The 26,972-nt window shown below is 43.8% G+C and overlaps 1 protein-coding gene and 2 pseudogenes across 1 annotated transcript in view; 1 reads left to right on the forward strand and 2 right to left on the reverse strand.

Moving 5' to 3' along the window:
- LOC146203401 (serine/threonine-protein kinase 31-like) overlaps positions 1 to 26,972 on the forward strand; it is a 237,328-nt gene that overhangs the window by 192,651 nt on the left and 17,705 nt on the right. The window contains exons 19-23 of the mRNA XM_084588737.1: positions 4,656 to 4,763; positions 5,694 to 5,807; positions 7,773 to 8,000; positions 19,319 to 19,441; positions 23,153 to 23,218. Coding sequence (XP_084444863.1) covers positions 4,656 to 4,763; positions 5,694 to 5,807; positions 7,773 to 8,000; positions 19,319 to 19,441; positions 23,153 to 23,218 — 639 coding nt within the window. The remainder of the gene's footprint in view (positions 1 to 4,655; positions 4,764 to 5,693; positions 5,808 to 7,772; positions 8,001 to 19,318; positions 19,442 to 23,152; positions 23,219 to 26,972) is intronic.
- LOC146203404 (uncharacterized) lies at positions 1,314 to 2,054 on the reverse strand (annotated as a pseudogene).
- On the reverse strand, positions 9,165 to 10,250 carry LOC146203405 (uncharacterized; annotated as a pseudogene).

The following is a 26,972-nucleotide window of genomic DNA, read 5'->3' on the forward strand; positions in this document are numbered from 1 at the left end:
TATTGGCAGCTATGACAGCAGGCCCAGCGACGGCAGGGCTGGAGGCAGCGGTGGCGGTGACGCCTAAAGACTCGTAGCCTGTGTTCGGCTCGGCTGGCACAAGGTGACGGAAGTCGCGCCGGAGAGCTTCCATCTCCACAGCCTGGGCAGTCAGACAGGCCTCCCATGCGTTCATCCGCTGAGTAACTATATCCAGGAGGCGCTCAATACCGCCATCCAGCTGCTGCGAAGGACCGAGCCCCTCCGAGCGTCTAGGTCTAGCTGCGCCAGCCGCTGTGTCGTCGCCGCCATCGCCTGGTGGCAGAGTCCTGTCGTCTGGCACGTCGGGTCCTTGACTTTGGGAGCGGGTGAGCGGCATGATCCCTCTTCTGACACCAAAATGTTGTGGGACGCTGTGCCCGCCTAGAGATAGACACAGAAGAACGGAGGACACTAGGCAAACACCACTTGCCCCGGCGCTCTTCTTTTGTTCTCTAACCCTCGCGCTAGCGCCGTGCGCTCGTCCCGCGCCTCTTCTTTTTCTGGCGCAGTGCTCCTCGGCGCGCTGTAACAATATATAACAGGAATCTTGGGGGATCTCGCCAAAAGTGTTAAATATAGCATTTTTGATTGCTATTCACTCTAACCGATGCACGACCTCTCCAGCTTCCTGTCTGCTTCGCGCATACAAGATGGCCATTTCTGAGATAGCTACTATGGCTACAAGTGATACCCACGATAGCGGCGCGGGTTAGCGAAATCTGATATCTTCGGCGCTGTCATTGACGGCTCACTCATATGGCCGTGTGTGCGGCGACGGAACTGGAAGCAATCCTCTACCTCTAGCAAGCGTCTATCTCCTCCATTTGCAATAAAGATCAGTACCTACCTTTTCCACCCTTATGCTGAAAAAATAATTGTTAGAGTGAACCCAGCAGCTATGTTGCTGGGTTCACTCACAGAGCTCCCATGCCCCCAACTTGACATTGAAGGAGTAAGGTGACGTTTTGTGGCATCATTCTACTGCAAAAGTCGTCTGTTTTTCTACAAGCCCTTTTTTTATTAACAGTGGCATTCCCTGTACACCTTATATAACTCAGGGTTCTGTGGTTCTGCAGGGCACTGCCACAGTAGAAAATTTCTTTCTTCTGAAGGGGAACATTTTATTTTCAAAATTCAAAAAAGGTTTAACTGGCGAGGCAAGTTACAGATATGATGCCACTTTGTGTCTAAATTCCAATTCAGGAAAATCCTGTAAGACAAAAAAAAAAAATAGCAGTCATTGACACCGGTATTTGCATCACATATTGTCTAGCGCAGAACCACAAACCAGATCACAGTCTCTTCCAATCTGCATCTGCTGGCGGGGCCACGTAAAAAGTGTTGCCTTCAGTCGACTGCACATACTTCCACATGTGAAGCGTCTGGACTCCAGGCACTTTCCTTGCTACTTTCCATTCTGCCTTTTCACGGAAATCTGCGAGCTCACTCTGTGCAAGCTCTAGAAGCGTTCCTTGAAGTGCGTCTATGAAGCTGCTTGCCGTTTGTATGGCCTCATTCGCAGGCTTTCTCAAGTTCTGGTGTGTTGATCGATGTTGAACTAATCCATCGACGCCGTCTCAAGCATTCTTGCCATGCCCAGTGGCTAAAAACATCCATTTTATTTCTAGGCATTCACTGTGTTGTAGCTCATGAAACTAAAATTTATTCTTGAAGTGAGCAGGAGCTACATCGCTTACGTAGGTTACCTTGGTGTAGACTGGTGCATTGTCCTCGAGGTGGGCTTTGATCTTCGCCAGAGCCAAGCATGCATGAGCTGAATCATGAGACATGTCGTCGGAAATAACAGCATAGTTCCATGTAGATTTTCTTGACGCGGCAACACATGTAAAAACGATAACCTGCTGTTTTTTCCAATGGTGCACTTGTACTGTGTCGGGAAGCACAACTGTCCAGTTCTCGGCAAAATCGAAATGCAAAACAATGTTCCATTTCTCGGAGCCACGCTTCTTTTCGTGTATAGCTTTTGCTTGTACACATCGAACATAGTTGGGAGGAATCCATTTATTGGCCATCCTGTGTTAAGCGTTCGGAAAAGAGGTAGTTTGCGACTGAGAACGATGGGATCGAGCTTACCTCTCCACGCGGCGCGTCAAAAGGGGTGCCATCACAGCCGGGATCGTGCCGGGGGTTATACGCCTACGGAGCGGCTGCAGTCGATAGCAGCGGCATCTCGTTAAAGATACCTTGAGAGCAGCAACACGTGTCTTGAATACATATTTAGACTACCTCTAAATGTCCGAGCTCTAAAATTGCGAGCTAAAGTATGCTGCGGGTCAAACATGCCCCAGTGTCATGGAAGTTTTCAAAACAAATACGAGTTTTTGTCTTATATGATGGCTAAAAACACAAAGAATTTGCACTTACGCACTAGACAACTGCACCGCTGAATATGTAAAAATATACCTAGCCTTTTCTAGGTCGAAGTTTTGTAGAAGACACTTTCCATGAGCAAATTTTAAGAAATTCCAATGAATGAAAACAATAACTTAAATTTGTATTTATTTTTATAATTTCAAACAGTATAATACAACACATTTTCAGCTCTGTATAATTACGAGACATGTGGGATTATTCTGACAAATCTAAAAAAAAAATTGAAGATGGTCTTTTTTTTTATTAATTCAAATCAAATTTGCTCGTTTTTTGCAGTTTTTGAACCTTAGCAAATTTTGAAGCGCTATGGAAAAATTTTACAGTCTTACAACTGCACTTTTTGCTTGAAATAGAGAATATAACCTCCATGTTGCAGGCAAAAAGTTTCAGTGGAAAAATTTAGGAGCATGATGCCAGAATAAAGGGCTAAAAATTAACTTTTGTGCAGCATGCTGCTCCTGAATCAAAGTTCGCGACTTTTTAATAAAACACATATTGCAGTAAAATGCTTTCTTTTTATCGTTTTTTTTAGTAAAAGTTATGTAAATTTATTGATTACAAAATAATGAACGAGAGGTGTTTAGTGTGTATGCAACCGGGCCTCAAACTTGCAGGTTTTTGAAATGGCAAAAATGGCATTTTTCACCTTTAGTGATATACGATTTTTTTCCAAGAAATCTGCTGCATATCTTGCAAAACTAAGGTCCATTCCTTTGTGTCGAAACATTTGCCTACCACATATAAAAATTTAATTGAAAACAAAAAATGGTCATTGGACCTCAATTTTCGTTCTTATCTGAACACATCCATATACTAAATAGGACAACACGCACGAAGGTGCCGTATCGCGGGAATGCAGCGCAACTACCCTGTATACGCAACCATTCGCGGATCCGTTAGCGGTGAACCGTCCGGGTTCTGAAGGAGACGGACTTACAAAGCTCTGCAGAACGATGCGCAGTGTCTGCTCTTGGCCGTGTGGCGCGTACGCCATGCTGCACTTTTTTCTGCATCTCCTCTGGAGCAAGTGCAGGATGGGCAAGAACTCGTGCAGAACTAGCCCTGCACCTTGACGAGGAGAGAAGTGCAGACGGCGCACGCGGCACCAGCAAAACGAGGACGGCGGTGCTGCACTACTTGAACTAGTGCAGCTGGTGCAGCCAAATCGAAGAGACCTTTACTGTCACTGCCTACCGAAAAAAAAAAGAAAAAGCTGAACCAAATGGAAACGGAAACTACAGTTATCGTGCTATTTGCCTTGACAGGGTTACATGTTCAAACAATACCATCGTTCATATATGATTCATGGTCCATGTGGTTGTCCTGAAATGGTTAGAAGGAACTTTTGCCTTGCTACAGTATGATTTGCTAGGAAAAATTTGAAACTTGCGTGTGCTTTATTACCAAGTTTTGAACATGCCATACTTATAAGAGCAGAGCAAAAAAATTCATATGAACCATTTTCATGTACCAAGCCAAAACCCATTAGCAAAGCGGAGCAAAGGCGTCCAGGTTTTAGTTTGGTGTATGAAAATGACCCAAATACTTTTCTTTGTAGCTATAGCGAGCGTGAAATTTTTGACAGCTCCTCCTCCCCTACCTTGTTATGCATATTTCTTCACTTGTTTCGCTAAAACGAAAACTTTTTGTTCTTGCACTGTTCCCATTGTATACCTACTAGAACTTGTTGAGCTAGTTGGTAGCTCATTATTTTAAATTTAAAGGTGCCAAAACCACCCGTGCACGCACAAGAGCAGAAAAAGAAGAAGGTGCAAGAGAAGGAAAGAAAGAAAGAGGTGCTCTATCCTGTTTTTCTGAATTGTGTGTGTGCATGTGGTTTTGTCACTTTTAAATTTAAAGTAGACCTACTATCCTGCCAACAAGTTTGCACAATTTTACTTTTGCTGTAATCAAATTGTCTGCACGTTTCTGGTGGCCACAACCAGCTGCAATACTTTAGCGAAAACCGTGGTCTTTCAACAAAAACATATTTTTGAATAACAGTCTTATGTGAAGCACTCTGCACATGTCTGACACGTTCCTCAAGCACAAAGAAATTGTACACTGCTCAATAGCTGCATTCGATCAGATCATTCATTGAAAACAAAACTAAATATGTCATGTGATGAGTATGATGCTAATGTCCTCAAGTTACTTTTTTTCTGCAGTGTTATATAAATGACGCATAGTTTTCTCATTTCCTAATAACATTATTTTGGCCCATTGGTGTTCCATTTCAGAAGTACAATGCGCTGCTGAAGCCATACTGGGATCTGTCGACATTCTCCACTCAAAAGTCTGGATCTGTACTGAAGACAGTTCTAGCAGACCAAGATATGACCATTGTAGTATGTTCCGTCATATGCATTTTCAGTATTTTCCTCCCCCCATGTGCAATGGACTCCCTAAACAGGTGTTTCCTTCATAAGCACTTTTCGATGGAGGCGAAAGGCTGTGGGGATGTGCTGTGCGCTGTGGGATGTCAGATCATATTAAAGAACCCCAAGTGGCCAAAATTTACGGAAGCCTCCGCTTACGGCGTCTCTCGTAACCTGGGTCGCTCTGTGACATTAAAGCCTATAAGCCAAACCAAACCTTCATAAGCCTTGTTGATACACATGATGTGCCTATCCTGAAAGAAATACACTGTCAATCACTGGTTCTTGAATTTCCTTAGGTAATAGTTTCAGCTAAAAATGCGTTAAATTAGCAGCTGCCAAGATGGCATTTCATATGCTTCATATGCTGCTCTTGTAGGTAAAATAAATTAGAAAAGAAGCCTTTCACATGCTGAGTTGAAGAGTTTCAGTGTTAACTAGCACTACCAGAGTCGCAAGTTTGGCTCAGTGTCCAAAAGGCTCTCAGTTTGTGTGAAAGTTAGGAAGTTTTCACGCATAAGTTAATGGAACTCTTACACTACCTGCAGGACAAGCACTGCGATCAGAATATTGTTCCTACATTTGATAGCTGCCTTGTAGTCTCCAGGTCGCAGCCTGAAAATGCTGCTGTAAACATGAGCGATATTCATATCTTACCGTAGTTTGCCCATGAAAAGTGTCTTGGCAGTGTTAGACCATGCCTTAGAAATGCAGCTTGCTAGCTGCCTGCCATTATTTTGCACAGCATTTACTATACTTCATGTTTTAAATGTGATATTTTGTTTCAATCCTGAGGCTTAAAGCATTCAGTTCATACCACTTCCTTGAGGTTACATTGTGTTTACGGGAAGTAATCTGTACCATAATCTTACTGGGGACTGTGGTGTTATGTGCTTGCAGGAATATGCTTTAGATGAAGCAGAGGACCTACATAGGCTGCTGATGAAAGCAAATGATTACAACCTTGCCTCGAGTCCTAATCTTGTGCCCATAAGAGCAGCTTTTCAATCCAAGGTGAGTGCATAACTCTTCCGTCATATTGTTTCTTTCTTCTTCTGTAGGTGCATCTGCAGAATGAAAATTATATTGCAGCTCTTTGCTTCGTGTCTGACATCTTTATTTAAAACAATTTAGATAAATATAACGTGCTAGGGTATATTTTAAGTCTTTGAGGTACGGGGGCACATAATGGGGGCCTTCGACCATTGGCACTGAATTTCTTTGGTAGCAAAACCTCGATGTGTGTGTGTGCGCGTGCCTGTGCGTGCGTGTGTGTTTTGAATGTGAGGAAAAACGCATGATCCGAACTTCCTGATTTTGAAATATTTAACTTCTGAATGAGGGACAAAGGCATTTAATATTAGCACTTTCACTGCATAAAAGTGTAGATTAGCATTTATAGACATCAAGTATGCACTGCTCTTTTTTTTTTTTGGCTCTCACAGAATTCAGTTCATATTTGCGTTCTCCTCAGCGGTGAAGAGATTTAGTAACAAATTCGGTTCATAGAAGACACTGACGAGTTGGGATCACTTCCTTGGGTGTTTCCGGATGCTTTGCCCCCGTTCATCATTGACTTGTGGAGAAGGCTTACACTGGCCACGTTTTCCCTTGTGTTTGTACCCCAGACCGGCCTGCTTGTATGCAAGCGAAAAGTTATATCAAATGTTTCACCCCTATGTCCCTAAGGCGCTGCAAAGAGGCCACCGCGTTTCTCCTCGTGAAGTCATGTTTTTGCAGGAACAGGCATCTTGTATATTGGGTCATTGGCTTTCTTTGATGCTTCGCCCCTTTGCATCTAGGCAATGCAGGAGAGCAATTTTCACTTGAATTATACGAAAATTATATGGAAGGTATATATACTGGCTGCACAGCAACCATATTTCTGCATAAAAAAGTTACAAAATTCCTATAAAGAAAGGTGTTAGGCAAGCAGACACGATTTCCCCAGTACTATTCACCGCTTGCTTGGCGGAAGTATTCAGAGACTTGGAATAGGAGCACTTAGGGTTGAGGGTAGATGAAGAATACCTCAGTAATCTGCAATTTGCTGATGACGTTGCCTTGCTAAGTAACTCTGGGGATGAACTGCAAAGAATGATTGATGATCAGGCAGAAAAAGTAGAAAGGTAGGCTTGAAAATTAATATGCAGAAAACTATGGTAATCTTCAACAGCCTCGAGAAGGAATAGCAGTTTACGTTAGGTAGCGAAGCACTGGAAGTAGTGGGCGAATATGTCTATTTAGGACAGGTAGTAACCACAGATCCGGACCATGAAAGGGAAATAACAAGGAGAATAAGATTGGTATGGAGCACATTTGGCAAGCACTCGCAGATTATGACTAGCAGCTCACTGTTATCACTCAAGAGGAAAGTATACAACAGTTGCATCTTACCTGTACTCACCTATGGGGCTGAAATGTGGAGGCTAACCAAGAGGGCTCTGCATTGAGTACAACGGAGAAGGCTAAGGAACGAAAAATGGTAGGGGTAACATTAATAGATAGAAAATTAGGAAGAAGAAATGGGCATGGGCAGGACATGTAGTGCAAAGAGAGGATAACAGATGGTTGCTTAGGGTAACAAACTGGATTATAAAGGATGGAAAGCGTAGCATAAGGCAGCAAAAAGTTAGGTGGGCAGATGAAGTTAAAAAGATTGCAGGGGTCAAATGGATGCAGCTAGCACAGAACCGGGTTAATTGGAGACATATGGGAGAGGCCTTCGCCCTGCAGTGGGTATAGTCAGGCTGATGATGATGATGATGCACAAATCTTGAAAGCTCCTTCTGTTGACTATACATGGGAAATTATTTTCCTGGAGCTTTGTCAAGAACCTGTAATTGCTTTTCCCCCTTTGTGTGGCATCTGCAGTGATAGGAGCTGCTGTGTTCGTTTGACAAAACATTCTTAATAGTTTGTCTCTGTAGAAAGTGAATGCCATTTAAAAATTTCAAAATGTTGGGATCTCACTTGCAGGATCAGCGCCATGCCTATCTGCTTGTACCTTTTACGGGAACGCCCCTGGCAAAACAGGACCGCCCTGTGCCCCGTCTCATCCTTCGCCAGGTGCTCAGTGCTTTGAAGGCACTGCACGAAACGACGGCGCACAAGCCGGCCATTACGCATGGCCGAATACATCCGGGTTGGATTTTGGTGTCTGCAATTGAACAGCCTGTGTGCCTTGACCTGCCTGACTTCCAGCTGGTCAGTGATTGTGCCTCTCAAATGCTCTTGAATGCTGCACACAGTGGAGCTCGCATGCTTGAGGCATTTTGACCAGTACAGAATGGGACAAAATGTGGCCTACTAAGTATGGCATGTTCTCGGTCAGACTGAGTAAAAAGCGGCACATTTTCTTCTGCTACCGTACCTGAAGTGTGGCCTACCATTTGCAATTTTCAAAAAATATAAAATCATTGCCCCACTAAGGCAGCGCCACAAACTGTAAACTATCGCCAGTGCATGAAACCATTTGTTTGCTCCTTTTCAAATGCTTGGTTGGTGCACTCAGACATTGTTGTCCTAGTTTTTCTATGAAAATATTAGCAATTTTCACAGCATCAATCACAAAATGCATCCTTACTGTAATTTTGGTTAGCAAATTCGCACTTCTTGCTGCAGTGGATGCTGTCCTGAGAGCAGGGCAGGGCAAGATACTTCAAAATAGTATCTTTGATACGATACTCGATAGGTTTGAAAATTTTATTTCCGATACCGATACAAGATACAGAACCGAAATCGATTTTCAGTACATATACTCGATACTGTATTGTCGATACTTCAATACATCACTAAAATATCAAATATAATACAGATTATATTACGACTAACAAAATTTACATAACTGAAATCACTATCTAATAATGCCGGTAATATAATTGGCGAAATTAGGAAATGTATGCGTGGTTTCTGCAACTTTTAGTGTATTTCTGTAGAGCACTTTTCCTTAAAGGACTTATAAACGAATCCGACCGCATGGATCTGTTGAAGCTCTGCTGCCTGCGCAATTGGCCTTGTTAGAACTTTAATTTGGACTAAAGCTGTATATACGTTGGAGCGATTACTTCCATAAGCAGCCTAGCGAAAAATCATTTAATCCAAAGTTCTTGATACGAAACAATCTGTGAGCACTTGGCTATATGAATAAACCTGAAACGTTTTTTCGTTTCGATACTATAGAGTACTTATCCGATGGCCTGTGCCTTTGATCAAACTAAATGATGCAAGCTCCGTGCACTTGGTAACCGAACAGTGTTTACCAGTACTGCGATAACAGAGTTCCGAAGCTGAAAACTATTCTTGAAAGGCTAGAATGAAAACAACAAGAAGTAAAATGGCTTAACATGTTTATTAGGCAAAAAGTATTCGTTAAGTTTGCTTGAAGGTCTTAAGTAACAACATTTGCTCGAACCGTCGGTCCGAAAGAGCTCCGCGATGTGGTCGCGCTATAAGGGAGACAAATGAAAAAAGCCTCTCTACAGGAGCAGACAAGCATGTCGCAGTATTATACTTGATGAAGGTGCCTCTTATCAGTGGATAAGAATGAAGCATAGCCACGTCAATTTGAGAATCTTGTAGATAGTTGAGAAACTGAAGCTTCACTAATGCCTCCTGAGAGTTACGGCTGGTTGTAGCACTTGCTACTTCAAACAAAAAGAATGCGTCAGCTGACACATTTGATGCTGCCGGCGCCGATGATCCCACTGCCTCGCGTGTGGAAGAATGCGTGGCTTTTGCTGTGCTGACAAAGTCTACAACAGCTTCTTCTGTTAGCTTCTGAGCATGATGGCGGAAGTCTTCCATTTCTGCTGGCAACCTCGCAAATTGAAATAGGGGTGTAGAACAGCAGCAACTGTTGCCTCCTTTGCACTCGGTTTCATCTTCAAAAGTTGGTCGAACTTGCGGGTGAATCCATTTCTAACTGCATCCAAAAGTGGCTTGCAATAAACGTAGTCTGCAGCAGCTTTCTCGTGAAGCTTTAATTCCACTTGAAGAAGAGTTGGGAGCAGTTCTCCGAAGAAGCAGTCAGCTTCAGCTTGGAGGCATGTCAAAACAGAGGCAATGGGCTGCAAGGACATCGCAGTACTCAAGTAGAAAGGCGAAGTCCTTTTCTTGAAATACTTGCAGCTTGAGAGTGTTGCATATGTCTCGAAGCTTGTGCTTCCATCGGAGAAGGTCTTTGATGCTGTCGTATAAAAATTTCCACTGCGTCACACGGTGTGCGTAAAGAATGTCGTAAGGCGCTCACGATTATCTCAGACGACTTGGGCCTTCGACTCACTTCCAAAGTGCCGAACGTTTTATCATGGCAGATAAGTGAATGCGCTCAAAAGACTCTGTCGACAAAGCTGCTTTAACGTCTGAAACTGCCACAAGACTTAGTGTGTGACAAGCACACTGGAGATGACGAGGCAATGTAATTTTGGCATCTTCGAGGCCAAGAGGTTCTGTCATCAACTCGAATGACAAGTCGTCATCTGCGGCTCCATCTGCCAGAAAGAGGGTGCTTTCATTGCAAACATTTTCCTAAGAACTTTCATAAGTATCACACGCTTTAGAAGAAAATTAATGGTTCATCTCGCATAATACAGCTAAATGAAAATGGAAAATGTTCTGCTTTGCTAGAAACCACTTTGATAACATAGGGCTCATTTTCTGACGTTTACTTTTTATATTTTAGGTACCGAATTCGTAAAATTCAAATGACCTGCCTTGACGTCACACTGGCAGGTAGAATTACAATAAATTGCTTATAACTGGATATTCATTGCATGCGCGGTTTACATAATTTGCAATAACTGGAAAAAATGGGCCTGTCATGACATATACATATATGAGCGATTGTATACGCGCGGCGTCGTTTTCTCCAAATGAAGGCTTGTATTTATGATGAGCACATATTCGATCTCGACAGGTGCAACTTGCCGAAGTTGTCCGACAATCGTTTTCTTACGGGCGAATTTCGGCAGCTTCGCCCAATTCGAGTACGCACTCGATTTTTTCATGTTAGAACAAACAGTGGTGCAATGAGTAATTCGGCCGGTAAGATCATGCTTGATGCTAAAGTTATGTTTGGAAATTTATCTAGGTATGCGAACATGGGGCTGCTGCTTCGGATTAAATAACCTTTTGACTATCTTTTATGGCGTGTTTTAAACAGATAGGCCCGCTGTCGAATATTACTCGAATTCGGTGCTAAAACGTGAACGAAATTGACAAAAACAATCCAAAGCTTGCATAGGTGCCGCGTCCGCTAATTACAAGCTGTGATAGCCAGCCAAATTGCTCAAATCCCTTCGACTTGCGTGAACTGGCGCATTTTTGTCACTTTTGCAGGCCACGTCATGGGTGCAAGCCCCTGCTTGGCAAGCACGGCAGCGTGCATATAAAATCATTCTACTTTTAATTGCAAGCAAATGATTTGTTTTGTACCACTTACCCTCATCGATGATTTTGGCACGTAAGCCAAACTCCTTAAAAGCTTTAACAAAGTTGCTGGGGTTGTCGATGACTGTGGCTACAGTTTTGTCATGCGAAATGTCGAAGTCTTGTCTGATGTCTTCAAGTAATTCACCGATTTTGTCGTAGGTGTGACGTCTAGCAAACCTTCTGCAGGCTAATGCCAATGACTGCCGTGAGAGAGAGTTGGGATCGATCTAAAGAACGATAAAAAGAGTGTATGCTTTAACGCAGGCTTTCTCAACTGCACTATTTTTCAAGTAGAAAAATTGCTTACTTACGCAATGAACTGCGACCCCCATAAAGCTCCGGTGAGGTGTAGACCAGATGTCAGCGGTTGTCATGACATAATCTTGGTCAGCCAGTTTCAGGCGTATGTCGCCCAACATTTTTTCCCATTCTTCATCAATTCTTCGTCCAAGCGTTCGTCGCAAAATCACGGTGCTTCCTGGGCACAAACCTACAGGCAAGGAACAAAATTATCTTGATAACTATCTAATCTCCATATTTAGAGGGGAGAGCGTACCTGTTATGAACGCTACGAAGCCTGGCTACTCAACCGTCGATAGCGAATGGAGACCGTTCACCGCAAACCTAACAATTAGGTTATACACTTTGGGTTGAGACAGTTTACTCCTGGGAGAACAAAGTTTTGTTTGGAGCATTTTCTCTTTGGTAATGTCAGCTTTTCTCTTTGTGGTTTTTTTTCCAGCCTTCTTTGTACACTTCAAAACTTTTCAGCTCCAGGGGATGTACACGCTGAAATGAAACGATACCTCTTATTACTTGGTTGCTAGCAAACTGACATATTGTTAAGGGAAACGTACACAGCGGTAAACGGCAGTTAACTTTCCGAAGCACACACCACCAGAACGAACCCAGCTTAGCCTGAGCGTCGTCTTCTTCACAACACCACACCAGCGCGTCGTCGTCATCTCGATATTGCGAACCGTAACAGTATTCCCTGCGCGTGTGGAGCGCCGTCCCGGTGCTGCCTACGCAGGAGAGCTTGGATGGTATGGTTTCAGATGGGCGACGTGCACGATTTCTGGATGAGTGGTTGTGGAAGGATTCTTGGGCTGTAGAGGGGCGATCTCATAGGTCACATCGGTGATTTGCCGCAGTACGTGGTAAGGACCCACGTAACAAGGCAGAAGTTTCTCGCACATCCCCACACGGCGGGCCACAAGCCAAAGAAGCACGAGGGAACCAGGAGGGTAGTGGACGTCTTGATGATGAAGATCATAACGACACTTTTGTGAGCACTGAGATGCGCCAAACCAGTCTCTAGCAATGTGGCGGGCGGCATCTGAAGCGTAACTACAGGAAGAGTCGTCAAGAGGCAGCAAGGTGTCGAAGGGGAGTAAAGGGTCGCGGCTGAAAAGTAGATAAAAGGGAGAGTATCCGGCGGTATCATGGCGTGAGGAGTTATAGGCGAACGTGACGAAAGGTAAGGAGATGTCCCAGTCACGATGGTGATCGGACACATACATAGATAGCATGTCGGTCAGTGTGCGATTAAGGCGTTCAGTAAGACCGTTCGTTTGCGAATGGTAGGCCGTGGTGAATTGGTGACGAGTAGCGCATGAGCGGAGAAGGTCATGAACCACTTTAGAAAGGAAACAGCGGCCACGATCTGGTGAGCAGTTGACGCGGAGCGCCATGAATCAAAATTACGTCATGCAAAAGATAGTCGGCAACGTCGGAGGTGCAGCCAAGAAGATCGAGGCCCACACGAGAAAACGGCTCAGTCAGCACTGAGATTGGTTGCAGGGGCCCACTAGGTTGAAGCGAGGGTGTCTTACGGCGCTGACATAGCTCACAAGCGACGACGTAGCGACGGACAGAGCGGTAGAGACCAGGTCATAAAAATCAGCGCCGCACACGGTCGTACGTGCGTGATACTCTCAAGTGTCCTGCTGTAGGGGCGTTGTGAAGTTGGGTGAGGACAGTAGAGCGCAGACTAGCCGGAACAACCTGTTGTCGACAACAACAATATTGTCAAAATGTAAACAGAAAACAAATATCTGTCATCCCAAAGAAAAATTGTATCGTTGAGAGGCACGAGAAAACACTGACATACTTAGATACATATAATTTTATCTACAAATTGGACTTTTCGGTTTTTATCTTTTTTTCTTTGGTTCGTTTGGCACTTATTTCAGGACGCGGCTTTGTTTTTTATTCAGCTGATCTTAGCTTGGACGAATATAATACAAACTTTTTGCTGAATTAATTTCATAGTCCTGCGTGATCAAAATTCACTTAGGGCCTATTCCGGCATTTTTGTCAGCATAAACAGTTTTCTTACCTGTAAGTAACTTACAAAAGATATGCATGGAACGAGGCTTGCGGAAGGAATTGCCATCTTCATTGCAAAAGTAATGCCACATAGAATATAGCCTCTATAAAAAAACACATGTGTAAGTGTACATCTAAGTAAAGGCTACGTTAACATGTTACGTTGGCTTTTCGTGGTGGGTAGAGCGAAACAATGTAGCGCCACATGGTCTTAAGTGTTGATGACAGCAATTTAACTGGGTCTCAATGGTCATGCATGGTAGCCATATATGCAATACCTTTTTGCAATGCTTATGGACTGGTTTTATGTGAGTGGTTCATTCATTTCAGGAACCTACCTAACAACCTGACTGCTCTGGGCGGGTGATGATAGTGAACAAACGCTGCCTACAGATAGAAAACAGAGAGGACATAATGGTGGCTGGTCAGTAGGGGCATATAAGATAATGGAGCAGTACCCAAAAACTCACAACTGCGCCTTATCCAACAATGACACCATCGTATTATGCCCCGGGCTTCCTTGCTTAGTTAATTTTGAACTTTGATCTCACGCCAGGAGGACCAACCGTGGGGTCAGTCCTCCTTGTTATCGCTATTAGCTTTTTTTTAGGGCTCATCGAGCCGCCCCTTCCTGGCGCCGTTACAATTGGTTTGTTTCGAAGCACCGCTACAAACTGCAGAAATAGGGCGCACAGCCCGACTGAGTCTAGAAGCTCTCGTCCTCTCTACCAAACAGGGCTGACACGTGGACCCCTGGTGTTTGGAGAAGGGTCATGCGTAAGTTATTGCTTTCGACAGCATGCCGCTTTACAAGAACCAGGGACCGAATCCACGAATGAGTTCGCTTTGGAACGCGTTCGCTTTCTCTCTCGCCGCTTCGCTCCATTGGCCGCGTGTCGCCATCGCTGGCGGTGACATCATTTCACGAAGGCGGTACCACAGATTTATTGACGTCACGAGACATGTCAATCAAATGAAAGCAAACGCGTTCGGTCGCTGTGTGTGGAACTCGGTAAGTGGCGTTCACTTCAGCACGAGAATCATGCCGTACGTGCCCCCCGTCGCCCCGCTGTTGTTCGCAGTGCTCAGTGAATGTGATCGGCGGCTTCGGCGGTCGTGCACATGACGATCCTTTCGACATGCCTGACGATGCCTTCCGAACGCACTTCAGACTGTCGAAGGGGTGGTGGTGGTGGTGAACTCTTTTATTGCACCCAAAAACAGGGGACCAGTCAAAGGACCGGTGGCACTGGCTTAGAGGAGGTCGGCGGGGATTCTTTGGGATGCCGCGGCCAGCCGCGGTTTCCACCGCACGCTGGATAAGCCAGCGTTGGTCTGCTGGCTCGGAAGTACGCAGAGAGCGGGACTTGTACGCCGGCTATGCGAAGAGCTAGAACCCCACCTTGGCCCGAAGAGGAAAAGCACGCTCACAACACAGCGGGGAAAGTACTCTGCGCACTGCGGTTCTTCGCTACCGGAGGGTTCTAGGCGGCAGTGAGGCAACTATACGGCTTCCGCAGTCGTCAGTGAGCCGGACGATTTTGGCTGTTGCTCATGCAATTGTGCGTGTCGGCATGGAGAAAAACAGGGTGTTGTTGCCTTCGACTCCCGAGGAGAAGGCCCGCGCCAAGGCTGAGCAACCGAGATGGGACCGCCCAATAAAGCCGATTGGCTATTTTCTGCCCTCAACGTTCATTCCACCCTTCTCCCCCCGATGCCTACGTCAAATTGACGTCACGGCAAAGTGAACGCATTCCGAAGCGAACTCTTTCGTGGATTCGGCCCCAGATGCCTCAAAGACTGAAGGGGGGTGGACTGCAAATGATGGGAGAACAGCTAGTGCTACATCAGTGCGCTCGGTCCCGACTACGTGTTCGACTTCCTTGCGTTTTGCTTGTTATTTTGGGGTCGTCATTTCTTTTTGTGTGAATGCCGTAAGTACTAACGAGTACGCTTAACGGCTTCATGGTACGCACTCTGCCGGCATTCGGCAAGCCGTACTGCTGTCCGGTTCATACTACTGCCTGAGTGAAAGGCTTTCGCAGGGTTTTTTTTTTTTTATTTATTTATCGAGTATCGTAAAATACACGATAAACTAAAAATATTTTTTTGATATCGATACTCCTATACTCTAGTTCTCAGCACGCTATACCTATTACCAATATACAGAATGTATCAAAAGATACATTCAAGTCCTGGAGCATCAAGGGACAAGAAGTGGAAGCTGTGACAGATTTTCTCTTCTTGGGCTCCAAGATTACCTCGGAAGGAGACTGCAGCCATGAAATTAGGAGACGCCTGCTTCTGGGAAAGAGAGCAATGGTTAGCCTTGACCGCCTAGTAAAGAGCAGAAACATTAGTCTGCCAACCAAGATCCGTATAACTCGTGCTATGGTCTTTCCAGTTGTGATGTATGGATGCGAGAGTTGGACTGTGAAAAAGGCTGACCGCCGAAGAATTGACGCGTTTGAATTGTGGTGCTGGCGAAGACTCTTGAGAGTTCCTTGGACTGCCAGAAGATAAAATCAGTCGATATTGTCTACCATAAACCCTGACTGCTCATTGGAGGGTCAAATTCTAAAGTTAAAGCTCAGCTACTTTGGTCATCTGATGAGAAGAGAGGAGTCGCTGGAGAAAGATTTGATGTTGGGAAAGGTTGAGGGTCGCCGGAGAAGGGGTAGGCAGTGAACGCGATGGTTAGATGGCATCCTTGAGGCACTGCAGATGAAGTTATGTGATGTTAGGAAGATAGTGAGAGACCGGAAAGCGTGGCGTGACATGGTCCATAGGGTCACGAAGAGTCGGACACGACTGAACTGAACTGAATCGAAAGATAGTATTGAAGATACATGTATCTTCGGTACTGCCCGTGACTGCCTGAGAGCATTGTGGCAAAAAGTTCAGCAGCACTACTGCATGAATTTTGTGCATTAGCAAGATGAAAAAAACTGGGAGGTATTATTTGATTGCTTTCCTACTGCCAAGCCGTGCAAAGACAAGGCAGCTTTTCTTACAAAAATACTGATTAGCAAGCATTCGCAATTTCGATCATTGTGGATGTTCGCAGCACTTTTCGCATGGCATCTAGTTCACACCGCAATGTACAGGAGTGAGCAGGTTTGTCTCAAGGTGCTTGAGCCGTCCTTTGCACAGCAAACAAATCAGAATTTTTCTGCAGGTACTGGGTTTCTAGTGGAAATTCTAGTGGAAATTAAGAAGAAATGGGCATGGGCAGGGCATGTAGTGCGAAGAGAGGATAACCGATGGTCGCTTAGGGTAACAAATTGGATTCCAAGAAAAGGAAAGCGTAGCAGGGGGCGGCAGAAAGTTAGGGGAGCGGATGAGGTTAAGAAGTTTGCGGGGGTCAAGTGGATGCAGCTAGCACAGAACCGGGTTAAGTGGAGAAATATGGGAGAGGCCTTCGCCCTGCAGTGGGTATAGTCAGGCTGATGATGATAATGACTGGGTTTCACGTCCAATGCTTGTGCTGAATCAAAACTGCACAGAAGTGAAAAGAAAGGAATAAGCATATTGGCCTTTTACCAAGCAGTTGTGTGCTGTGATTTGTTCTGCAGCTCAAGTGCTCCAGCACTCTAAACAAGTCTGCTGGACTATACTACATTCACAGATATTACTTGCTCAGCTGGAGTAATGGCCACACGTAAAAGGCGTTCAGGTTCAGCTTGCTGGATTTAAATCCAAGCAGGTGACGGTGAAAAGTGAGACCATGGGCCATCCATTTTATCTCTCAGCGTCATGCGTACCTGTAACAGTGCAGCATCCGACGCATGCTTGCATTTTTTTCGGCTTTCCCATTGTGCAGGGACACAGTGCTGGCAGTTTTGACCACTAAAACACCTGGGAGGTGGGCAGTGATCATAAACGGTTCTTTTTCTTATAGCGGGGACACTTGAAGACACAGGGCCATCAGTTCATAATCAGTTCTTAGTTTCACACCTGCTGCTATAAAGTTTTCAGCTAAATATAGCTATTCACCTTTGAAGAAACAGTGCAATTTGATTGGACAGTCAAGAAAGCTTGTTATTGCACCCAAACTAACCATGGAGTCCTTTTTGTGATCATCATCCCACTTCACTTGTTTCCTTCTGTACAAGATTTCTCGAGACCACTTTACCATAACCTTCACAGATAACCAAGACAGTGCACAAGAGGCAGAAAATATGACTGGTGACTGCTTAACACGATCTTGATAACTGCACTGTCAAAGGGTGCTGAGAAGTCTCATAGCTCTGAAGCAGGCTACCTTCATGGAAAGCCCATGGGATCCATGAAGATTGTTGGTGCAGTTAAACTGCAGTAATCAAGGGTCCCTGAAAAGATATTTATTGTCGTATTCTAATGTAACAAATTTCTAAGCTCTGCGTGGACCATGTAATTTACAAATAATATTTAAAAACTACTTCTGGTGACTGCATGCTCACACCTGATTGGGACGACACCTCACTGCATGTCCTTAGCTGCCTCTTCCCTCTCATGTCAAATGGGCTGTTTGGGTGCGTCCTCTTATTGGGTGCTTTCATTCATTTGCTGTAATCTAAAAGCTGCATATTTTAAGTGAATGACAGAATTACAATATATACTTGAGTCGGCCTAAGCAACCACATTTTGCACAGCACAGCCCATATGCTCTGCCCCCAACATACTGTAATTTCAGGTTAACTACACCTGATATATAATTTGCAAGACTCTGTTCTAGATAAAAAAAAAATAATAATTTTACTAGATTGTTTGCACCTGGTATATAGTCAACAGCTGATGCACAGAATCACATTAGGCACTTGACGCTATATTTCCTAATATTGAAAAGAAAGTGCTGTTTAGTCTGTACCTATACAGTTAAACCTGCATGCAACGAACCTCCGAACTTTTTAAATTCCCCTACGCCACCCCCATTGAAGTGCCTGTTATCATCATTATCATCAGAAGCTGCATTTTTGAGCCTCTTCACTCATCAGGGAATTCAACCTGCTGAAATAATCAGGGAAAACCTGGAAAAGTCAGGGATTTTGAAATAGTGGTTTGCTAGACACCCTGGTTCCTACACGCTGGGCCCCAACTACTTCATTTAGGTGCTGAGAGACACTGACAGCGAGGACGTCTCGTAGTAGTGCAGAACATATTAGACTCCAAGCTGTATATAAATGAGCCAAAGGCGTCATGTATGTCTCTTTTTTTTTTTTTTTATGCCTTTGGTGGGTGATTTTCCATTCACAGCAGTTTTTCACTGGCCACAAAAGGCGTCGTCTCATTTGCTTCAGGTCCTCCCAAGGTCTTGTTTGTGATAGCCAGTTTCATTTTCAACTGTCGATCTGTGCTTAGCTGTACCTTCATTTATTATTAATGTGAGGTACATTCGCAAGTCGAAGGCACTAAATTCAGCCTTTAAATTCTTTTTTGGAGGTTCATGTGTCTTACAAAATGGATGAGACCTGCTCCCAAATAAAAATTTTCATGCTGCAAAACTATCTTGGCATTTGAACCATTGTCCTGGGTAAGTATGAGTGCACAGTTTTATCATTCTTGGACACTTAAAACTGACCATAATTCATCACTGAATCATAATTTTGTTTCTGCAGAAATCGTAATTTTTTCTAAAATCCACTGAATTTTTGGTTCTGCAATCTTTTGTACACTACAGACAAAATACTGAAAGTTCATACCTTTTATTCTACGTTTTTATAGCTTGGACATATTACATGGTCAAGTAGGTTTGATGCCTTACCTTCTGGCTCATTTTACAGGGCAAAAGTTACCTGTTGCCGACGGCTGACGGTGTTGATTTCACTGCCCCAGAACTTCGATGCTCGAACGCCAAGCCAACACCAGCAAGTGACATGTATTCATTTGGATGCCTAATGATGTGGGTAGGTTTCTTAATAAAAAAAAATTACTATAGTAGCATTCTTTTCCGTTATAATGCCCAAGAAGTGTTACAGGGTGCGTGTAATATATTGTACATATGAACTAATTCTAACTTGCCCTATAGAGTGTTTTGTTAAATTACAGTAATCCCTCGTTATAATGAAATCAGCAGGACAGTGAAAAAATTTCTTGTGAGCAGTAATTCGGTATAAGCGACCACTCGAGAAAAGCTAGAGCAATTGGGCTTTAATTACACCGCAACTGTGAGGAAGTCAAGATACAATGCATTCAGTGAAGCAAAACTTTATTCAGGTGCAAAAAAAAAACAGCAGTGAGCTTTGGTTGCTTGAAGTTCTTACCGGGTGCGAGCAACCCCTGCTATACTTTATCAAGCATTACACGAGGCCATGGTCACTACCCATACATTCAACCTTATTTCGCAGCAGGCATAAATACTCCTGTGTCTGCATCATAGTTGGCACTTCACATGGCTCTTCGTCATCGTCGGGGTCACTAACAGTGTCAATTATCTCCGCATCCGTCGTTGGGGCGATCATGAGAGCAGCAGCGTCAGCCAGCGCAAATGTCTCAAGGTCGCCTTGTGCCTTTTGGCCAGCAATTTTATGAACAGCCTTGTACAGATTGCTTTAAGTTCAGTCATTGTCAGGCTGGTCATCATCAGAGTCGCTGGTGACAATGTGGGAAAAGCCAACGTGCGCTTTAAGGTCACACCGCATTGTTTTTTGAACCGCTCAAGCCAGCCATTGCTTGATTTGAAATCTCCCGTTTAGAGGGAAAGAGCTTCGGCTTTAACAGTAAATGCAGGTTCATTTACAGGGAGATTTCCACTCTTGGCCTTCTTCAGCCACTGTAGAAGTGCACCTTCTACTTCGGAATATTACGAGTCGCGATTCCTCTTTCTTTTTGCCGAGGAGCTCTTTTCAAAGCCATCCAACACAGCTCCCTCCAGCACAGTTGGTAAAGTAGACAACTTTTTGCTTCGAAGTCTGACATTTTCGCTTGGAGTCTGATGGAGCCATTTGTCACTGTAGACCACAAAAGCACATGCAAGGCATGCCTAATGAAGCACTCCGAATAACACACAGCCACATGGCCCGCAGCATGGATTCAAACGCAGGCGCCATCGGTGCCAAAGTGAATGCAACAAACGACACAGAATGCAGAAGCTTGAAATTGTGATCGTGTCGTCAGGGTGCACTGATGCTGGCGATGGTTGCAATGGTGGGCTTGGCATCGGCTTCACATGTTGCAGGGGTTTTATATATCACAAACGAAAGAAAGGTGACCGGAGTTCCAAGAAGCATGAAGCGCAGAAGGATACCGTTGGAAGACTGTGCTCGGGAAGGCAGGCAAAAAGAGGGTAGCTTTGGAGAAACAATAACATCAAAAGTGACTGGGAATTGGGGTGGAGAGGAAAGAGGTGGGAGAGTACAAGCGCATGCGCAGCTGCCTATCTCGGGAAGTGAAGACGGGAAAGCAGAAGCTGCTTTTGGAACGGAGCAAATGCTGGAAAGCGCTGCAAATCCCGTGGCTCAAACCTGTGCTTGTTATGGTCAAAATATTTGTAGATTCTATCACGGGGGACGTACGATTTTGGCAGAGATTAACGGCTCGGGCGCGCTATAGCATGGAATTTGAGATCTAGATCTGTTCATTCCGCAGTAAATAGCTGAGAGCTCTCGGCATTCAATTGGTTCCCATTACTAGGCAGGTTCTTTCGATGGTTTGGTACTTTTGTGGCCGGTTCTGTGCCTGCATGAGACTAATTTGTCGGCTATATTAATTTAACGCTGCATGCACAAAAGGTTTGCTGCCGCTCGGCGATGCCTTCGCTCGTAACTTCGCTCTAAGCAGTTCATACTTTTCATGTGCATCAAGTAATGCAGCTTAAAATTCATGCGTTTGGATCAGGACTGGAAGAGTTTTTGAATAAAGCAGTATTTTAAGTGAAGCGAATTTGTTACAACAAGGGATTACTGTATATTTCTAGTTCTAAGGGTGTATGTGTCAAGTTATCTATATGCCTTTGTGGTGGTGCCATTAATTTAAATTAGTCTGGTCATGCAAAAAATATTTGTATGATCTCAAATTCAGTGCAAACAATGTGCTGAAATTTTAACTCGATCAAGCTTTGATTTGCTTGAAATATCTATAGTTGCCTGTACTGATATCCATACGCAGGATGATTTTTACAAATGCTGATAACCGCAGTAAAGCTAAAATTCTGAGATCCTAGGTCCAGCTGCTGCTTCAGCCACTATTGTGGCTCTTGGATATGCTGTACTAACTCATTGATTAAATTACAGCCTCTCCGACTGAAAAATATTTGTCTACAAACAAAGAAAATCAAAGCTGTAAGAACTTTGTTGCATGGGCATGTGACCTTTATTGAAGGGTGGTATTTTCAGTAGGGTGACTGTACACAGAACCTTGAGGCCTCACTCACTACAGTCTGCAAAGCTAGCTCAGCACTTTATGGTTTACTAACTGCTGCCACACCAACAGCCTGAGAAACCTTTGTCACGGTTGCCATTATAGCTAGTATTTTGGTAACCCAAATTTCAACATTAGCGTATTTTCTTTCTGCACCTACCTTAAGAATGCCATTCTGGTTTTGACCGGCATGGCATTCTTACACGGGCAGAGCCTACAATTATTAGGAAATTTAGACCAGTGATCGGCGGTGCTGCAGTGGTCGTTTCTTGTAGGCAACGGCTGGCTCAGGCATGTAGCCGGTGCAGCTGCAGTAGATGTAGAAATTTCACCTTCGATCTCTACTAAACGGTGGCCTCTCAGCGCGCTTGGAATTGAACGGTGGTTGCCACGGCTTTGTCCAGATGTCACGCCATTTGGTACTGTACAGCACTCAGCCACATTCCTCAGCTGCGCTATGCCCGACAGCGGCATGATAGCTCATCTTTAGGAATTGTCGTGGCCAACAACACTCTCGGCCGGAATTGCATGTATCAAAAAACTAAAACGATGCACTGATGGTGCTGAGAGAAAACTGCATCGCAGACGTCTCGGCGTACAACTCTAGGATTTCCATTTCTTGCTTTCAGCTTGTTTGTATGTTTAGGATGTAAGGACGTTTAGATTGTAGGACTGCCGAAACTGCAGGCAGAAAAAAAAATTCAATGATTAATTTTTTACTGATTTTTCATGCAGTACACGTAACTACATATATGTGTTTAGCGATATGCTGCACATTATTCCACACACAGTATACACCGCAAAAATTTGGTGTTTCTACTCTTTTAAACATTTCTGAAGTATTTATTATTATTCCTTTTTTAATTTCCACAACAGGCCCATGCGCATATGCAAGCACAATATCATGAGATGTGCTTCAGTGTTTGAACTTTTCCTATGCAATCTGTAAAGAAAACATAATTCTTTATGGTTTAATGAGAGCATGCAGTAGTAGCATTGTATTGTGTAGGATCTTCAGTTTTCTTTAGACAAGACATAAGGAGAGTTTTTAAGTATGCTGTGTATTAGCTGTGACGCTACGTTGCCAGAAGCCTTCACTTGACTGGAAAGTAAATACTGTATTTCATGACTTCTGCATTGTGGATATGGTTTTATTGAATGTTGAATTCCTCCAGCAAGACAGCATTATACAGTTCTCTAAAGCAATTTTGTTGGTGATTTTAAGTAAAAGTATTTTTTTTTATTTCTTCATTTTGTAGGCACTGTATCCATCCTCTATCCTGAGAGAGAAGTTTCAGAGAAACCTTGGTCCTGCCAGTCAGTTGGTATGTTGATTGCAAACATTAATATGTCCCTGTAACTTATGCCTGTGTTTAATGGCTAAATCTTGCAGCTTGCATGTCGCTTAAAGGGACAGAACACTAGCCAAAATATGTCATGAGATTATGGTAGAGATGAAAAGACCTTGCCTCATATAGTACAGATCGAACTCTACAGTATCAAAGAAAAGAAACTTTACAATTTTGATTTACCATTGAAAATCACATAAAAACAACCGAGGCGCTATCTAGCAGAGAAACCCTAGTACTTTCGGTGTAGTACCCCACATGACTACATGTCAGCAAAATATTGTTGCTTTTCGCAAATGTACAGTTTTTTTCTTCAAGGAGTTCGTATCATAATTCATCATATTTTGCGCTTTCTCCACTGTGTGTGTAAAAACCACCCCTCCTTTCGCACCGTGAGAGGCATGCTTTCAAGTTTTGCCACTAGATGGCGCCACAGTGTTTGGAATTCCGTGTATGAAGCGATGATAGTACCCAGCAAAACTTTCGTCGACGAGGCGTGCGTTATTGTGCCGTAACAGCCTTGAGCGTGAAACTAAAAAGAACGCTACTCTAAGCAAAAAAATGTCAAATTACTGTCTGGCAAGTGAAATTTATATTTGTTTTCGGTACGTCTTTTTTTGTCAACCACCACTTGTCATCATGGTCGTTGCTCATGGTTTTCAGCATCGGAATACATAAAAACGGGTGCATGCACTGATAGAAAAATTCTCGGTAAAAATTTTATACAGCGTTTCTACGAAAACCGCTATGGAATCGAACATTTTAGACATCAATCTTCCCAATGCGCTGAAAAAAATTTGAGCCCTAAATTCCAGTGTTCTGTCTTTTTAAGTCGGGCTGTCACAACATTTTTGGAATTCTAGTCTGCAAAACCCAAAAGTAATTCTGTGCACTAAAAGTCATTTGTAGATTGAAAGGCTATTGAGTAATTCATAGATGGGTGTAAAATAGAGCTATGCAACATGCTGTGTGCCCTCAAATATGTTTTTCCTGGTAAAGCTTAAAGGGTCACCTCTTGTATTGAAACTGAATGATATGAGAAGCATTTGTAGCGATTAGGCACAATAGCAAGAAAGCAAGCTTGTACATGTTTCAGAAAATAAGTAACCGATTGCAATTACAATTACTCTATTTAAAATGTAACTGATTACAATGGTGAATTGTAGTCCCAGAAGAGTAACCGAACAAAAATAATTCATTACAATTTCATTATTTTCTTTAGAACACTACAGATTTGTTCAGAATATGAATTAGCTTAGCTTGCTCAATATTTTGTTCTACATTGATTAAGAGAAGTCATTTTTCGATATGGTGGGGTGTAAGTTGAGAGTATGGGGGGTCCCTGCAAAGTGGATAGATGATAAATATTTTTCGCAGTGAGAACTGCTTAAAAGGCAGACATGATCATGCACAGTGCTTCTGTGCAGCTGGTCAGTTGTCACTTTGTAACGAAAGAAACATCTCCACTAGCGCCAATCAAGGTTCTTGAAACTGTGCTGTTGGTTAAAGCTTGTTTTGAGGGGGAAAAAAAAGTTAGCTATTATGTATGGACAAATTGCCTGGAATGCTACTGTTTAGTGTGTTGCTTTTTTTTTTAGACTGAAACCAATTCTACTCACCGGTTTCATTGACACCAAAGCTAAATGGGCTTCAGCTGCCTGCTATTGGTCATGTCAATGAATGAGTCCCCCATGCACTTTAACTCTTTCGCTACTACGGGAAAATGGGCAGTTTTTACTACAGTTGAACCCAGATATATCGAACTCGAAGGGGATCGCGAAATAGTTCGATATATCGATAATTCGATATATAGAAATCGGCTTGGGACAGCACTTACGATGCGAAAAAACAATACCGTATTTCTCGCGTAATCAACTCACTCGCATAATGAACCCACCCTCCACTTTAGCAACAGAGAATTTGGAAAAAAAAAAAGCGTTAAGGCCAGCTCGCTCACATGCAAGCGATTAAGCGATCTCAGCGACGAGCAGCAGCGACAGAGCAAAAAATTTCTAACTTGTTGGAACTGCGTCCCTCTGCCGTTCGAGCCACCGCAGCAGCTCAAAACAAGGTTGCTGTGTCGCCGCGGCAGAAATCGCCAGTGTTTTTGCTTGCATTTCGCACTCCGTTTGAGTCGTCTCATCCACAGCTCATTTCTTGGAAGCATGCCAAGATGCTGCGCAGCGGTAACGTCGCGGAGTATTTATCTTTTGATAGCTTCTGCGGCGGTGGGGAGCGAATTTAACAGACTGCCCGTGATGGCTTGATTGCACAAGCCTGGTTCGATTTATCACGCCGCTGTTGGGGCGGGCGTAGTCTACTGCCACAAAATCATTGGAAAGCGTGATACAGTAAATGCTGTTTGAAGCGAAAAATGCTAAAAGCCGGTGTCATGATTGCAGCTGACCGCATGCGTTTGTTGATTCATACATGCAAAGATAAATGACTCCCGCAAAAAAAAAAAAAACAATGCCGCTTCGTAACGCCATATCTTACACTACACGCTTACAGCATGATAAAAATGGACGACTCTCGCAAAAAAAAAAAAATCTGCCGCTTCTTGACTTCCGCAGGTGCCATAGCCATGTCAGCCGCCGTGCGCAGAGGATTCGCAACTCACCCTGGAGAAAGCGTCCGACGTTCTGTCTGAAAACGGGCTGAGCTGACTTGGCGCATGCGTAGCGCGTGCTACTGCGAACGAAGGCTGGGAAAGAGGAAGGAGAGATAGCTCAGCAAAAGAATGGGCACACCCTTGCGCTTCGCTCTGTCGCATTTTTCCCCTCTCGTTCCCACCGGTTCTCTCTGGTTCATTCATGCACATGGCTTGCAAACGTCACGTACTGGCGCGCGGGAAACGACAACCGCAAATGCGCGGCGCTGCCCTAGCCAAACTGTCCCCTCTCATTACTTCCGGGCGTGGCTTGAAAACGTCACGCGGCAAACGGCCAAGGGTGATGCGATCGTCTTTGGGAAAGGCGCACTTTCCAGTGCGTGGTACGGAGTTCGATATATCGAACGACCGATGAAATTGAGTTCGATATATGACGCGGCTTTCCTATACTTTTGCATGGGATTTTCAAGGGGATATTCCATGAGTTCGATATAACCAAAATTCGATATATCCGGGTTCGATATATCCAGGTTCAACTGTAGTTGGAAGGAAATATTTTTTGACCAGACACTAATGTCTTATTTACATTGCTTGGTATCAAAATGTAGCTAAAGGAATGTTCTATTCAATAACATAAATGTTGCACATATATTTATTACACAAATTAGTGAAAAATTGTTTATAATTTAAAAATGTATACAGTGAGGACATCATTCTTATTGAAAAAAGAGCAAAACTTTGAAAATATCAAGAGGGGAAACATTTCTGTAGCTAATAATGTCATAAAAAGACTACACAATTTTCGGAGGGTATTGCCAAAAACTGTTCTTTCAGAGAAAAAAAAAAAAGTTAGCGCTGTGAACTTCGACTCCCGAGTTTCGTTGAAGAAAAAACTGCACACACATCACAGCTTCTGGCAAGGAATGATGTCTGTATAACATTGTGACCCTGAAAATAAATAATATAGCTGTGAGCACATGTTCTGCCGCTCATAACTATTTACTAGTAATCGAAATATGCGCCACTTATAAAGCCGACACACCCGCTAAATGTTCCGGCTTGACTTGACGCATCCTTCTCATCGGTGCTGAAATCTGATGTATTCACACATCTTCTTTT

Source organism: Amblyomma maculatum, chromosome 1, assembly GCF_055883805.1.
Source record: "Amblyomma maculatum isolate TAMU_Amacu chromosome 1, ASM5588380v1, whole genome shotgun sequence".
NCBI lineage: Eukaryota > Metazoa > Arthropoda > Arachnida > Ixodida > Ixodidae > Amblyomma > Amblyomma maculatum.